The 17517-nt window shown below is 38.3% G+C and overlaps 1 protein-coding gene across 4 annotated transcripts in view; it reads right to left on the bottom strand.

The window, feature by feature from the left end:
* TBC1D23 (TBC1 domain family member 23) overlaps positions 1-17517 on the bottom strand; it is a 63881-nt gene that overhangs the window by 24359 nt on the left and 22005 nt on the right. For 3 of the 4 annotated variants that reach the window (XM_007986059.3, XM_007986060.3, XM_007986061.3), the window contains exons 4-10: positions 16807-17011; positions 9517-9640; positions 5009-5133; positions 4867-4913; positions 3938-4041; positions 2167-2289; positions 885-977 (exon numbers count right to left, since the gene is read on the bottom strand). In XM_007986059.3, coding sequence (XP_007984250.2) covers positions 885-977; positions 2167-2289; positions 3938-4041; positions 4867-4913; positions 5009-5133; positions 9517-9640; positions 16807-17011 — 821 coding nt within the window. The remainder of the gene's footprint in view (positions 1-884; positions 978-2166; positions 2290-3937; positions 4042-4866; positions 4914-5008; positions 5134-9516; positions 9641-16806; positions 17012-17517) is intronic. The other variant, XM_007986065.3, reaches the window with a different exon arrangement.

Below are 17517 nucleotides of genomic sequence, written 5' to 3'. Positions count from 1 at the left end.
AGGCTTTAATGATCCCAGAATGGCTTAAATGATGTTAGCCTCAATTTTACCAACGGCTCATTACATCTCTGACAATTATTTACTTTACCATTCTTCAAATTAAATGACCTAGGATAGTAGTTTTAATAACTAAGTACTTATAAGCCAGATACTATCGTTATTAAATATTAGTTTATTATATGTATAAATACTCATGATTAAAAATGGTTCATACTATAAAGCCTACAGAATTCTTACTCAATTACAGTAAGAGCTGATATCCGAAGAGTCCTTAGTAGGTGCAGTGCACTATGCTAAGTGCTCTACTATGTAGCTCAAACTAAATTCAGAATTTACTGACATAACAATGGTAAGCAATAGTAAGCCATAGTGAACATTGTTTCAACTACTCTTTATGATGCCAAAAGGGTATCTGGGCCGGATGTAGTGGCTCACGCCTATAATCCCAACACTTTGGGAGGCTGAGGTAGGGGGATCACCTGAGGTCAGGAGTTTGAGACCAGACTGGCCAACATGGTGAAAGCCCCTCTCTACTAAAAATACAAAAAATTAGCCGGGCGTGGTGGTGGGTGCCTGTAATCCCAGCTACTCAGGAGGGTGAGGCAGGAGAATAGCTTGAACCCAGGAGGCAGAGGTTGCAGTGAGCCGAGATTGCACCATTGTACTCCTGCCTGGGCAACAAGAGCGAAACAAACAAACAAACAAACACCACAAAAGCATATGTGGGTGAAAAGGAAACCTGACAGCAACACTTTTCTTATAAGGGCAGAGACTGCCTTCTTAAACAGAAAGAAAAAATTACCCAATCTGGGACCTATACATTTATTTATGAACTAAAGGAAAAAAAGTTACTTTAAGAATAATTAATCAGCATTTATACTAACCAGATCTGAATCTAAGTGGAAAGCAGTTGCTAAATGCCCAGCATTATATTGCTCTGCAGGACGGCAATCCACCACAAAGAACCGGACTCCTTCCTAAAAGGGAAACAACATTTGATATATAGGAATTTCTCATGAGGTTCACAATGCACAATATAATATTCACAGCTAACCAAAGGAAGGGAATAAGTTTATGAAAACATGGATCTCACATGGAACTAGGAGGACCTAGTTAGTATAGAAAATAACCTGAAGGTCCTAAATACTTTTATTTCTTTTTAACAGTTAAAACATTTTTCTTTTTTAGATGTTGTTCTTTACTGGAAAGTCTTAAAATACATAGAAGGAGAATGTCTGTTTGAGCTATAAAACTAATTATACTGGAATTTGACAATGTACCATGTAAACACTACATAGTTATAAACATAACTTTAGATATGCTTTTCTTTTTTGCAAATAAATCTGCAAATTTATCAACAGCTCAATTCACATAAGAACTAAACATCTATTTCGTGTGGGTGGGAAGAAGGGAGAATGTTCTGAAATACCAGTTTTAACTACAGAAGTTCATGTGGGTCTCTTTAAACTGGATAACATGTTTTCATTTGTTTTTTAATATTAGTCTGAATAAGACAAAAGCGAGATGCTTGTATTTTGAAAATTCTTAACAACCAGCACAGATACAGTAAGAAATCCAACTAAGAAAGATCTACCATAAAAGGCTATCTTCCCAAGTCCATTCCTTTCCTGCCCTCAATCTTGGAAATACACTACACCTTCCAAATACAACCACGGTTAACTGTTGCACTACTAGTAATAAAGACCATATATTAAAAACCATCATCGGTCAAAGTGACTTATTAGATTTTCATGCAGAAAATTACATTTTCACAATTCTCGTTTGCTATAAGTTGTATCGAACTAAACCATGTAATTCAATTAGCTGTAAGCTACCAGAAACTGTTAAATGCTAAATTCACCCTTTTAAGTATTTTATACAATGCCACATTCAGTCGCTCTACTGAAATATGAAAAAAGATATGTCGATTTACAAAAACTGGTGTCAAGAATGTCAACAATAATTGTAGACAATTAAAACAACACACAAGCTGACAAGTTTTAAAATGACCCTCTGAACATAACATTTAACACAATTATTCAAAAAGCCAAAAGAGCCACCTTGTTGCAGTAAATTGATTTTGTGGGAATCACTGAACAGGGAGGAAGTTGGTTCCTTGTATTTAAAATGAACGGTCCCCTAACAAACTGGGTTTCCTTTACTTACCCCTTGTAGCTGATTTGCTTGAAGGATCTCTGACACTGAGATGGCCAGACAAAGAGCCTGACTCAGATCTGCATCATCATCCTTAATTCCCAACAAAGTACTACCAAAGAGATGGTGATTATCCTGTTTGAGGGGAAATTTTTAAACATTATGAAAAAAAATCAAAATTTCTTCCTAAAAATATTCTAATTAAACCATAACAGGTAAAATTATAATATTCTTGAGTTGTGATTTTAAAAACCTAATACTAATCTCAAATTTTATATGCTAAGAACTACAAAAAAGTCACATAAAGTCCCTGTTAGTGTTCACACAAAGTGAAAGACTAAGAAAAAAATAACACATTCTAAATAGCTATTTTCTATACTACCACCTGTAGTTAATATTGAATTTTAAAAATAGTTACTTACAATTTTTCATATCTTAATAAAAGCAAATATGTGGCAGAAATCGATTGCATAAATGAGTTAAAATACTGATCCACAGCCTGCTCTAATTCACAACTGCTAGTACAGATTCACTATGTTTGAAGAATAAAAGGTGCAGCTCTTGAAAGAGAAAAAAAATAAGACGTCTTTTTCATTCAGTATTTTAAACTACTGTCCTACCATCTGACTTATCCAGCATTGTTAGGAACTGAAGAGTTCTATATAAGAAAATTATTAAAATAGTTGAAATTGGTCCCTAGAAATAAGTGTTTTAAAATTAGTTATTTTTAAGGGAAAATGATCATAAAAGGTTTCCTTTACCTGCTTTCTAAAACACAGTACACTAAACATAATTTAACTTTATCTTGACACTTCAGTGACATGACGAGTACCAACTAGAAATTATCATGGCGGAATGCTTTACAAAAAAAAAGACAATAATGCTCTCATGGGCACCTGAAGTCATATACAAACCTGCTGGCTTTAAAAACTTGTGCCTCTTCCACTATTAGCTTTTGCTTCTCAGAGTTTCATTTTTCAGGAGTTCACATCACTCACACTTCTAATCTGGTGTCCTTTATTAAGCACCTGTCTGGTCTAAGGGTCTAAGTCTTTATGGGGCCTAAATGACCTTTCATTAAAAGACAGCTCTGCATCACTAACACTGTACAAACCTGCACTCCAGAGAAAAGTGGCATAACTCTACCTCCTCCACTGGATTACTACTGTAATAGAATTTTTTGTTTTATTTTTTTGAGACAGCATCTTCGCTCTGTCACCCAGGCTGGAGTGCAATGGCGTGATCTTGGCTCACTGTAAGTTCCGCCTTCCAGGTTCACGCCATTCTCCTGCCTTAGCCTCCAAGTAGCTGGGACTACAGGTGCCCGCCACCACGCCTGGCTAATTTTTTGTATTTTTAGTAAAGACAGGGTTTCACCGTGTTAGCCAGGACGGTCTCGATCTCCTGACCTTGTGATCCGGCTGCCTTGGCCTCCCAAAGTGCTGGGATTACAGGCATGAGCCACCATGCCCAGCCCTGTAATACAATTTTTATAGTCAAGAAAACACTAATTTAGCAAATATCTCACAGTCAATTTTCTTATGATCAGAAATAACAATAATTAGAAGAGAGGTAAGATGCTTTCTACTATCTTTTTAACTAGTCTCTTCCTCCACTAGGGAGGGTCTTTATGGAGAGGAAAAAAAACTCACACAAAACTACACCACATAAAGAAACAGAAAAAATTGACAAACTAGAGTATTTTAACTAAAGTGAATACAAAGTAATAAAACAATGTACAAAATGTGAAATGCAAAATAGTTGATCATTTCTTGTCTTATACCTTCCTAAAAGAAGCTGGTGTTTTGCTGCAATAATACTGAGCCAGAGAGAAAAGGTCTTCTATATCTTCTGTATTCAGACTGGATGGAGTATTTTGCAAGAACTCTGAAACATGATTATAGACATAATATTTAGTAGTTTGTGAAAAATGCAAACATTAACATTGTTTATGTATCAGAGCTGAAATATCTTCATCATAAATACTATGCAAATAGAGTCTCAACAGTGGTGCTTTTACAATATCTTGTAGAAAAGTGGATTTCTCCAAGTGAGCTGAAACTGTTAATGTAAATCTCTTGTTAGTGAAGGATGGTGTCAGGCAATCAAATCAAATTCATTAACCTTAATTAGAATTCTATGATTTAACAAACATATATGAAGAAGTGCCAGGGCCCCTGAACAGACAAAATACCTAAGAAATAGTTACTGACTTAAAAGAACTTTGTCTTGTATGACAAAAATAAAAATAAATCATTATAATGTAATAAGATAAACATTACTATACAGATAGCACAAAGTACCAGGCAATATAGAGAGGAAGTAACTATCTCCATGTGAGGAATATGGTGGGGAGACCCCAAGACGACAATCAAGGTTTCACAATTGAAATATCATATAAACTGAGTATTGAAAGGTAAATTAAGGATGGGTAGGGAGAAACAGAGGAGGGTGATCTATTTGAACAGTGAAACCAAAGGAATAGCATATGGAAAGCAATGAAAGAGTGAACAAATATGAAGGAATGAAAGAAGATGGCAAAATAAAGGAAAATCGTCTTTAAGGTCTGTACCTGGAGAGTGTTTATATAATTTGAGAGTTGAATGGAGCCTCAGAGCTCTTCTAATCTCCTAAATTTATGAATGAGGAAACTGAGTAACTTACACAGATAAGGAGACCCGAAATGTTTTCACTACATTACATGATACTTACGGATAACTTCTTCTTTGCTGTCTGACTCTTGTGTTAAAATAACTTCTCTGTAAAAGGGAATCAAATCAATTTAAGTTAAATATTAACAGAGCATCCTGAGAAAAGAGGAAAAAAAAAAACAACTAACCAACCAGATACTTACTTTGCATTAACAAGGATAATTAACATTAAGAAATAAATAAAAAATGGATCTGCTTGTTGTAGATATCCATCCCATATTGCCTGAGTGACTTCAATGGAACAGTAACATGCAAAAAGACTTCCAAGCTGTAATCAGGAAATGAAATGAGAGACATAAACCACTGGAGGTGACTTGTTCTCTTAAAAGTATTAAAGCAAATGAATAAGAAACATTATATCAAATTATCTGCACCTGATATTTAATGCGTACCTTAATCTTAGTGTATGAAATCCAAAGGCAAAACATGTGAATTCAAGGGACAATGGAGCCACTTATTAACTGTGTGACTTAGGACATGTCAACCTCTTTAAAGCTTCCATTTTTACTTCTGTAAAAAAGAGGAATACTGCTACCCATCTTCTACTACTATTGTGAAAAGAATACCTAAAGTAACCAGCACATATCTTTGCCATAGCATAACTAACATAATTATGGTCTGAGCTCCATAAGAGTAACTAAAATAATTACAATATAATAATAGCACAATATTTAAATTACAAGGTAATTGTGAGGATCAAACATGGTAATTTAAGAGCAGCTAATAAAACTCTAATCATAATATAAATATGAATTGCTCCCAAAGCTCACTTGTGCATCACTTGAAAGAGATTAGGCTGGGCACAGTGGCTCACGCCTATAATCCCAGCATTTCAGGAGGGTGAGGTGGGTGGATCACCTGAGGTCAGGAATTTGAGACCAACTTGGCCAACATAGTGAAACCCTGTCTCTACTAAAAATACGAAAATTAGCCAGGCATGGTGGTGCGTGTTTGTAGTCCCAACTACTCGGGAGGCTGAGGCAGGAGAATCACTTGAACCTGGGAGACAGAGGTTGCAGTGAGACGAGATCTCACCACTGTACTCCAGCCTGGGTGACAGAGTGAGACTCTGTCTCAAAAAAAAATAAATAAAATAAACAACATTCATATCCTTCGATATATCTCAGGAGCTAAGAGTTGTTAATTTATAAGCATCTCTACAACCCAATTGTGTTTTAAGTTGCATGAAGTAATATTTTTAGATCATTCAACTTCCATTAGATACAGAAATAATTCCATCTACAGGTTTAAATTTAAAACATTTTTAATGGCTAAAGAGAATTAATGGGAACACATATATTTAGTGCACTCTTTGTGCAACACTAAACTAATACTAAACTATTATCACATGTCATTAAAAATATCTCTTACTTAAATTCTCACAACAGGCCTGGAAAGTAAACACATTTCTTCCCATTTTGCAAGTGAGAAAGTAGATTTCAATTACTCCCCGTTTTTTTCAGGTGAGGAACTTGGATTCCTTTCTCAAGCTCACAGAGCTAGTGAGTGGTGCTGGGAATAGGAAAAAGCCTGAGACTCCACAGCCTATGTCATTGCCATCACACTTGACCACAAGCCTTTTAAAATACATAATGCTACTAATGTTTTTTTGTGGTTGCTTTAAAAATTACGATTACAAACACAGATTAGAAGAGGTACATACAAACAGAATAGCAATATACAGTCATCTTTAAGCTCACTTAGCTCAACTACAGCTACCACTGCATTGCTCACAGTGGTTTAGGAATTACTCTTTAATTGTTTCATCTCCTGATATTTAACAAATTCTATTTCATCAACATGATACTAGTAGCAAGAATAAACTATCTGGCATATCAGCTGAAGAGAAACCACTCAGTTCAAACCTCCAGCTACCAGCAGTAATTCAGAGCTCTGGCATCAGAAATGGCATTTCCTAGGCAGAGACCACTATTAATGATTAAAATGCTTAAGAGAAATAGTTCACTTCTTAAACATAAAAGTAGATTTAGTGGCAACATATGAATCTCAGAGAAGCTACAGTTTTATGGGTATTTATTCATTTTAACTCAAAGTGGTAAGACTAGGCTTGGCTCACACCTGTAATCCCAGCACTTTGGGGCCTGGGCGGGAGGATTGCTTGAGCCCAGGAGATCGAGATCAGCTCAGGCAATACAGGGAGACCCTGTCTCTACAAAAAAATTAAAATATTAGCCAAGCATGGTGGCACATGCCTGTAGTCCCAGCTACTCAAGAGGCTGAGGTGGGAGAATCACTTGAGCCCAGGAGGTGGAGCTTGCAGTGAGCCAAGACTGTACCACTGCACTGCAGACTGAGAGACCAGAGTAAGACCTCATCTCAAAAAAAAAAAAAAAAAAAAAAAAAAAAAAAAAAAAAAAAGTGACAAGACTGTGGCCAAGAGGGAATTAAAGAACAGGCTACTGAGGTTTGAGATTTAATGAGCCCAGAAGTGAAACCAGTTAGAATTCTCCAATTACCCATTTCCTGACTGTTAACTCATCCTATCAACCTCTGAAGTAGGTATAGTACTATTATTATTTCCACTTTGCAGATGAGGAATTGAAGCTCAGAGGCTGTCTTAGATCACACAGTTAATAACCGGAAGAAAGGGGATTCTTCCTGAAGAAAAGTTAAGCAATACATAATAAAACAATATGAATATATAGTCTCCTAGCACCCAATCATTGTTTTAGAAAGATCTTCAAGTTAACCAGAAGAGCAGTTCTCAAAGTGTGGTCTGAGGACCTCCTAGAAGTCCCCAGGATTCTTTACAAAGGATCTGTAAGGTCAAAACTATTGTTACAAAAATATGTAGAATTTACTTGCCTTTTTCATATTTATTCCCTCAAAAATGAACAATAGAATTTTCCAATGGCTACATGATATGTGATATTAACACAGATTGAATAAAGAAGCAGATATGGGCCAGGTGTGGTGGCCTCACGCCTGTAATCCCAGCACTTTGGGAGGCTGAAGCAAGTGGATCACCTGAGGTTAGGAGTTTGAGACCAGCCTGGCCATCATGGTGAAATCCTCTTTCTACTAAAATTACAAAAATTAGCCGGACATGATCGCGGGCACCTGTAATCCAAACTACTTGGGAGGCTGAGGCAGACGAATTGCTAGAACCCGGGAGGTGGAGGTTGCAGTGAGCCAAGATCGCGCCACTGCACTCCAGCCTGGGTGACAAGAGCAAAACTCTATCTCAAAAAAAGAAAAAAGAAAAAAAAAAAAAAAAGCAGATATGATAATCCATCTTTGACACAGCCAAACATTAATGTAATTTGCAAAAATATAAAACAATGCCACTACTCTGATTTTCTTTTGGAAAATAGTTGTTTTTTATATTTAAAAAGGCTATTTATATCAACATGTAATAAATTTATAATTACTTTTAAATAAATTAATAAACATTTAAAATTCCTTAAATTTTTTTTTTTTTTTTTGAGACAGAGTCTTACTCTTTTGCTCAAGCCAGAGTGCAATGGTGCGATCTCGGCTCACTGCAAGCTCCGCCTCCCGGATTCAAGTGATTCTCCTGCCTCAGCCTCCCGAGTAGCTGGGAATACAGGCACACGCCACCACACCCGACTAATTTTTGTATTTTTAGTAGAGATGGGGTTTCGCCATGTTGGCCAGGCTGGTCTCAAACTTCTGACGTCAAGTGACCGCCTTCCTTAGCCTCCCAAAGTGCTGGTATTACAGGCATGAGCCACTGCGCCTAGTCTAGTTTTAACTTCTTCTCAACATAATCCATATGGATTATCAACAAATTTTAAGAGTGTAAAGGGTCCTGACACCAAAAGGTTTGAGGACCACTGACCTAAAGTAAGACTTCCCATTGAAAATACAAATACAGAATGATAGAGTGCTGAGTTATACTTTATATTCTTTTATATTAACCATTTGATAACCTTAAGTTATTTTCCTCGTGACTGTATACCAATTCTTAAACACACCATCAACAATTTAAACAGCCCAGCGCGGTGGCTCAAGCCTGTAATCCCAGCACTTTGGGAGGCCGAGACGGGCGGATCACGAGGTCAGGAGATCGAGACCATCCTGGCTAACACGGTGAAACCCCGTCTCTACTAAAAATACAAAAAACTAGCCGGGCGAGGTGGCGGGCGCCTGTAGTCCCAGCTACTCCGGAGGCTGAGGCAGGAGAATGGCGTAAACCCGGGAGGCGGAGCTTGCAGTGAGCCGAGATCTGGTCACTGCACTCCAGTCCGGGCTACAGAGCAAGACTCCGTCTCAAAAAAAAAAAAAAAAAAAAAAAAAAAAAAAAAAAAAAACAATTTAAACAAAGTTCTCAATTTAACTGATACATGTATCATATATTACATGTATATATTCATATTTATTACATATACGTAAATAGTTGTAATATTTACTTGTAATTAGTTGTAATATTAGTTACATTTACAAATACATGTAAAACAATAAAAGTAAACTTCATATCAAATAATCTGAACACAACTGAAGAGCAAAAAAAGTTATTTTTAAATGCCAATAATTTTACCCGTTTGGTTTAAACAGTAATGATCTAGATTTAGCACTTTTCTTTCTCTTCCTTGGGAAAAAAACCCACCTAAGTATAGCTTTATGTAAATCTATTTTTCATTAAATGTTCCTACTTTCACTTTATTACCCAGTTGAGTGCATAGGAGTCTGGAGTAATTTTCTTTGTATCAAGATAAGAACAAAGCTCAGGCTCATGGTATTGGATGAGCAACCTGAAGAGATGAAATGGTCTCCCTTTCTGGGAACAATCCCTAGAAGACAAGAAGCAAAATTTTTTTGCATTAATAGATCAGAAATAATCACATCAGTAACCAGTCTTCCTGCTACACCCTCCACAGCATTCACTGGAAGCCCACCTGACAGTAGCAGGTAGAGGTCTCTTGCTAACACCTTTTTCAATGTCCCTGACTTGACAAAAGTTGTAGAAACAGTAGATTTAAAGCCACTCTAGGGAGATTCTCACAGGTGAACCCAGGCAGCACTCAAGTGAGAGAACTACAGGGATCACTGAAAACAAATTTAGGTTATTTTGATAAGGCTGGGATCCCAAAAGGAGATCTGGAGAGTCCTTCCTTTCTGCCAAAAAAGAGGAAATTCTAAAGACTAGGCTTCAGGTTAGCGCCACAGTTTATATACTCAATTAGAAATGTCCTTTAGCAAAGGTACAAGTCTGAAATGGGCAGGTGAACATTTTAGAAATAGTGGCCTTAAAAACTGTTGAAGTGGCCCAAGTACCAACTCCTCAGAGCAAATTCCAGAAGGTGCCAAAATACTCATCTTGTTCAATAACTGTCCTACTTCAAAGTTATTGTGAGAGCAAAATGGAAAAAATGAATCTAAATGTTGTTTTAAAGTATAAGGCACCAAACATGTACATTAACATTTTTATCTAAAGCCTTTTTAAAAACAAATGCCACATTTTCCTGCCAGAGACTTCAAAAGTAGAAAGAGTACTCTACTTATTGCCTGGGTGGTAAAATAATCTGTACACCAGACCGCCATAACACACAATTTACCTATACAACAAACCTGCACACGTACCTCTAAACCTAAAATAAATGTTAGAAATAATCACAAAGCACCTACAGATGAACTTTGGGTCATGGATTTCCTAGTTTCTAGTCATTAGCTCAGGAATCATCTCAGCCTGCTCAGCTCTAAGACGACTCCTCTGCCACAGGTCACAGTAGCCACTCACAGCCTTGATCTGAAAAGTACTGTCCCTCTACCCAGGCACCCAAGCATCTGAGCCCAGAGATGACAAACCCTTGGAGCAGGTCCAGATGTGGTCCATGAACTAGGCTCACTCCTCAGGAAGCACAGTTACTTCCTCCTTCCATGCTCAGTCCCTGATCTCGAATTCAGAAGCCTTATCTTCTAACTCCCACATAAGTAGCACTCTTAGAAAATCTTTCAAGCCCAGAGGATTTGTTAAGATACTATTACATTCACATTAGTTCATTTTCTTGTGTCCATGTTTGTGATAACTCAAACAGAATACTTCATGGAAAAAATCTCTTAAAAGATACTAGATTTTTGGTAGTGGATCTTACTGGATATAGGGAGATAATTACATGTTTTTTGAGGGAGTTTTTTGTTTGTTTTTTTAAGAGAGGGTCTGGCTCTGTTGCTCAGGTTGGAGTGCAATGGCGTGATCTCGGCTCACTGCAACCTCTTTGCCTCCTGGGCTCAAACCACCCTCCCACCTCAGCCTCCCACGCAGCTAGGACTACAGGTACATGCCACCATGCCCAGTTGATTTTTGTAGTTTTGGTAGAGACAGGGTTTCTTCATGTTGCCCAGGCTGGTCTCGAACTCCTGGGCTCAAGCGATCCTTCCTCCTTGGCCTCCCAAATTGCTGGGATTATAGGCATGAGCCACCACGCTGGGTCAGAGGTAGTTACTTTTTAACCCATACAGTTAAAAACAAAAAGCAATACTGCAAACACAGTTACTTCCAGACAGTTTGGTTAAAGTATGGCGTTACTGTTAACAAGGTGCTGACTAACTCAATCTTCATGTAGACCAGTAGGCTTCACTAATTCCTCAGTTCTATAAATTTACTCCATTCAGCATTTGTACTGAAATACATTCTACTATTACAAGGGAAGGAGGTGAGAATGTATCTAATGAATCAGCAAAAACTTACAAACAGGTCAAAGCACAGGTCATCATAATAAAAGTCAACTATTTATTGAGGAAATACCATGTGCCAGACAATGTAATAAGCATTTTACAAAGTTATTTCATTTTATCTTACATTTTATCAAACAAACCTATGAAATCTACACCCAATTTACAGATGAGAAAACTGAGGCTCAACTGAAGGTAAAATAGCTCACTTCAGCTCACTGAAGGTAAAATAGCTATGAAGTGATGGAGCTAAGACCTGTACACAGAAATTGGACATTAAGTCATTATGCCATACTGCCCCCTTCCATATCTAAGCTGGTATTTCAACAAGTGGTATTTTTGTAGGGGTACCATCTCTAAAAAAGCAAACTGTAAAGAAAATGAAGTAAAAGGCCTCATGTAAAAAAGTCAATGAAATGAATGACACAGGTTTTAAAAATGTTTTAATTTTTTTTTTTTTAAATACAGGGTCTCACTGTTGCCCAAGCTGGAGTGCAGTGGCAGGATCATGGCTCACTTCAGCCTCGACCTGAAGGAGGTGCACACTCCCATGCCTGGCTAATTAAAAATTTTTTTTTGTAGAGTCAGGGTCTCACTATGTTGCCTCAGCTGGTCTCAAACTCCTGGGGTCAAGTGATCTGCCTGTCCTGGCCTCCAAAAGTGCTGGGATTACAGGTGTGAGTCACTGCACCTGGCCTCACAGTTTTAACCTGACAGCATTAATAAAGAGTGTTTTTTTTTTTTCTTTTTTGAGACAGAGTCTCGCTCTGTCGCCCAGGCTGGAGGGCAGTGGCCTCACGGTTTTAACATGACAGCATTAATAAGGAATGTTTATTTTTTCTTTTTTTTCTTTTCTGAGACAGAGTCTTACTCTGTCGTCCAGGCTAGAGTGCAGTGGCGTGATCTCGGCTCACTGCAAGCTTTGCCTCCCAGGTTCACGCCATTCTCCAGCTTCAGCCTCCCAAGTAGCTGGGACTACAGGTGCCCGCCACCACGTCTGGCTAATTTTTTGTATTTTTAGTAGAGACGGGGTTTCCCTGTGTTAGCCAGGATGGTTTCCATCTCCTGACCTCGTGATCTGCCTGCCTCGGCCTCCCAAAGTGCTGGGATTACAGGCGTGAGCCACCGTGCCCAGCCAATAAGGAGTGTCTTAAGCAGGGCAGAGTGGCATGCACGTATAGTCCCAGCTACTCAGGAGGCTGAGGAGGGAGGATCACTTGAGACCAGGTTTTCAAGACCAGCCTGGACAACACAGGAAGATCTTGTATCAAAAAAGCAAAAAAAAAAAAAAGTCTTACAATGTAGTTTAAAGAGAATAAAAAATAATTTCTAAAATCTAAGATGTGAGGTCAATGCCAGGATTTGTATGACTCTCAATCTATCACTTTCTGATACTGTAGGTGGAAGAAAGTTTTACAGATAAGGCCCCAGGCTGGCAATTCAGGTGCCCAGACACAGAACTAGATTCATACTGGCAAGATTACCTCCTTCTTAGCCTTAATACTTACCCTACTGTATAAATACAAGGCAAAAGAATGCTAAGGCAGAATACACAGTGAGCAGGCGCATACACTAGATAAACAACTGCCTAGTTCATGATCTTGTCTTCGGAAACAGTGAGGCATCTCTGGGAGTCAGCCATTGCAACAGCATCTATTCATTTAACAGCTGTACACTGCAAAGCTGCTCTCAACTACAAGGCACTGTGCTTGACGGGATTCTGCCATCTTATATGTGAATCTGTAATAAGAAGATATGGTAATGGTAAAACCCACTCTCTACTAAAAATACAAAAATTAGCCACGCGATAGTGGCACGCACCTGTAAACCCAGATACTTAGGAGGCTGAAGCAGGAGAACTGCTTGAGCCTAAGAGATGGAGGTTGCAGTGAGTCGAGATTGTGCCACTGCACTCCAGTATGGATGACAGAGTGAGACCCTGTCTCAAAAAAAGAAGAAAAAAAGGCCGGGTGCAGTGGCTCGCGCCTGTAATCTCAGCACTTTGGGAGGCTGAGGCGGGCAGATCACTTGAGGTCAGAAGTTTGAGACCAGTTTGGCAAATGGTAAAACCCCACCTCTACTAAAAACACAAAAATTAGTCGGGTGTGGTGACACATGCCTGTGATTCCAACTACTTGAGGGCTGAAGCAGGAGAATCGCTTGAACCCGGGAGGCTGAGGTTGCAGTAAGTCAAGATCACGCCACTGCATGCCATCCTGGCAACAGAGCGAGACTCCATCTAAATAAATAAATACATAAATAAAGAAGAAGATATGTTAGGTCGGGAGGGGTGGCTCATGCCTGTAATCCCAGCACTTTGGGAGGCCGAGTTGGGCGGATCCCTTGAGGTCAGAAGTTCGAGACCAGCCTGGCCAATGGTGAAACCCCATCTCTACTAAAAACACAAAAATTAGCCAGGTGTAGTGGCACACGTCTGTGATTCCAGCTACTCAGGAGGCTGAGGTATGAGAATCGCTTGAATCCAGGAGGCAGAGATTGCAGTGGGCTGAGATTGTGCCACTGTGCTCCAGCTTGGACGACAAAGTGAGACTCTGTCTCAAAGGAAAAAAAAAAAAAAGAAGAAGAAGATATGTTACAATGGAGTTCTAGCAGCATTCTGTGGGGCTCAGGGTTCTTTCCAGGGCTATTAATGCTGATCCTGGCTAGAGGGCTGGTCCATATGGAAGTCATAGAAGCAATAACTAGAGAACCTGATAACAGTATGTTACAAAGCACAATGCAAAAGTCTTTCCCCTCTAGTCCTAACTACCATCACCACCATTCTCTAGAGGCAAAGCTGGGACATCTTGTATCTTGCTATTGCTAGCTCTGTTAGAGCAAGAGGTGGCCATGAGAAGTGCTAAAATATAGGCAGTTGAGAGACCTAGTACAACAGAATGATCCCTAAATATGAATTCGAGTCTTGGCTCTGCCATGACCTTAGCCTTGTCTTCTGGTATCTTTAAGTCTGTTTTCCTTACATAAAGCAGGATGGCTTCAAGTAGCACAGAGATTCTCCATCCTGGTACATATCAGAATCACCTGGGGAGATTTAAAAATATCTATACCAACGCTCTTTGCAGTCCACTTATATTTGAAACTCTAAAGGCTTATTGGGGAAAAATAGAAGTACAAAATATTTATTGGGAAAAAAACAAAAACAAAAACAAACAAAAAAACCTCTAGGGACCAGTATGTTTTAAAAGTACTTTGGGTGAAGAGTCATTTCCCCAAAGAAAAAATACAAATTGCCAATAAACACATAAAAAGATGCTCAGCATCATTAGCCATTAGGGAAATGCAAGTCAACAACCATAATGAGATATCACTTCACACTCACTAGGATGGGCTATAATCAAAAAGACAAATGTTCACGAGGATGTGGAGAAACTGGGATCTCCACTGACTGTTGGTGAGAACATATGATGCAGCTGCTATGGAAAAATCCGGCAATTCCAGAAAAGGTTAAACATAATTACCACATGGTCCAGCAATTCCCCTTGTAGGCACATATCCCAGAAAAGTGAAAATACACATCTATACAACAACTTGTATGTGAATGTTCACAACTTCATACTCCTAACAGTAAAAAAGTGAAAATAATCCAAATATCCATCAACTGATGAACAGGTAAATAAAATGTGGTATATGCATACAATAAAAAATTATTTGGCAAATAAATGAAATATGATATGGTACAATATGAACCTAGAAAGCATAATGCTAAACATTAAAGGCAGTTACAAAAAACATATAAGGTATGATTCCTTATATGGAGAATCATACCGATCATTCCCATTTTGGGGGAAAGTGGAGAGTTGACTACTAATGGGTATGGGCCTTCTTTCTGGGGTGATAACATGTTCTAAAATTGGTTGTAGTTATGGCTGTACAACTCTGTGACTATAATTAAAACCAGTGAATTGTACATATTGAAATGGTGAATTTTAAGGAATGTAAATGACATCTCAATAAAGTAGTTATTTAAAAAAAGAAAAAGTGCCTCAGTTGATTCTAACAAGCAACCAGGGTAGAGAACCATACAAAACACTTATACCTCGTACAGTGTGATATCACATAGAAAGTAGTAAAAAATAAGAGTCAGTTAACTATCAAGGTCCACATCAGTGGTTCTCTACCTTGGCTACATGCTGAAATTAGTTAGCTCTGAACAAACTGATGCCTAGGTCCCATCATCAAGAGATTTTGATTTCATTACTCATGTATGCAAATAGTCATTAGGATTTTTAAGAGCTCCCCCAATAGTTCTAATGTGCATTCAAGGTTGTACAGCCAAGCCACTAGTCTAGACTACGTCTACAGTCTCTTTTGGTACTAAAATTCTAACTATCTGATCTATTGCACTGGGAACTACAACAATTCTTTCTGGCCTCATGAGCCACCATGACCCCCACTACAATCCCCATCACAACCACCTGCACATCTGTCTGGTCTCAACTTAAATGCCACTTACCATGGGAAAGTCACCCGTGACCTCCAGGGTAAGTTAGGTCGCTCCCATTACACATTCCCATAGCGCTCTATATTTCACCTTTCTAACATTTAGCATACTTCAATTTACTTGTTCAATGCCTATATTTCTAGGATTTCCTTCCAAGCTCAATAAGGTAGCACCCCCAAAATTTTACTTTTCACTTGGACACTGTAATGTTTTTATTTTATAGGCAAATAAATTAAAATAGGAATACCACCAAATAAACTGGAAGAATTATATATATCTAAACTCTAGAAATTTTTAATTTTTAAATTCTTTTTTAAAAGTAAATTTCTGTGTATAATACAGCATGTCATAAAAAACACATACATAGTAAATGGTTACTACTGTGGAACAAAATAATGTACCTATCATCTCACATTCCCACTTTCCCCTCTGTGGCAAAAGCAGTTATAATCTACTTATTTAGCAAAAATCTTCAATATAACACACTATTATTAACTAGAGTCCCCACATTGTACATTAGGTCTTTCAACTTGTTCATCACACCTGTTTGCTATTTTGTATCCTTTTGACCTAGATCTCCCCACTTCCTCCCCAACTCCAACCCCAGTATAACTACTGTTTCAGAAGTATACATTTTTAACTAAAGAATCTTTTAAAAAACGTTTATAACCACAAAAATAAAATAATAATTATGGCTCAAACAACCTTCAAAATTATTTGAACCTTTTACTTTACCGCCAAAGTAAATGTAGCAACTTTAGCTCAAGGCAAACCAGACCTGTATTCACTTTAAAAAACTACAATAACTAAATCATATTTTACCTGGGAATGTACTTATTCATTATGGCATAAAAGCAGTTGTATAAATCGCTGCGTGGCAGTTGAAGATGCACCAATGGTTTGAGTAGATGTATCCAGCTAAGGGATGTGCTATATTTAATGTTACGTGATTTACAATAAAAGGTAATTACAGATTCAATATCCAAAAGTAATTCTGTTGCCTTCTCCTCTGGCACTGAAAGCTGGTCTAGAAAATAAATGTTAAAAATAAAGTTACCCAGGGCCTGTTAGAGGCTGTTATTGGACATAACACTTGTTTACAAATATATAATACTATGTTAGTGCATTTAGAGAAAGACAAAGTGAAACTACATGAAAGTATATTTTCCCTTACATTTAACAATCATTGGTTCACTGATCCAAAACCCAAGGAAAACACATAGTCAAAACTCTTTATAACAGCTCCCCGCCCCCTTTTTTTTTTTTGAGACAGAGTTTAGCTCGTCACCCAGGCTGAGCGCAATGGCACGATCTTGGCTCACTGCAACCTCCACCTCCGTTTCAAGTGATTCTCCTGCCTTAGCCTCTCAAGTAGCTGGGATTACAGGCAACCACCACCACACCCAGCTAATTTTTGTACTTTTAGTAGAGACAGGGTTTCACCATGTTGGCCAGGCTGGTCTCCTGACCTCAGGTGATCTGCCCGCCTTGGCCTCCCGAAGTGCTGGGATTACAGACATGAGCCACTGCGCC

The sequence above is a fragment of the Chlorocebus sabaeus genome, chromosome 22 (genome assembly GCF_047675955.1).
Source record: "Chlorocebus sabaeus isolate Y175 chromosome 22, mChlSab1.0.hap1, whole genome shotgun sequence".
NCBI lineage: Eukaryota > Metazoa > Chordata > Mammalia > Primates > Cercopithecidae > Chlorocebus > Chlorocebus sabaeus.
This window is presented reverse-complemented; position numbering and strand designations above follow the sequence as displayed.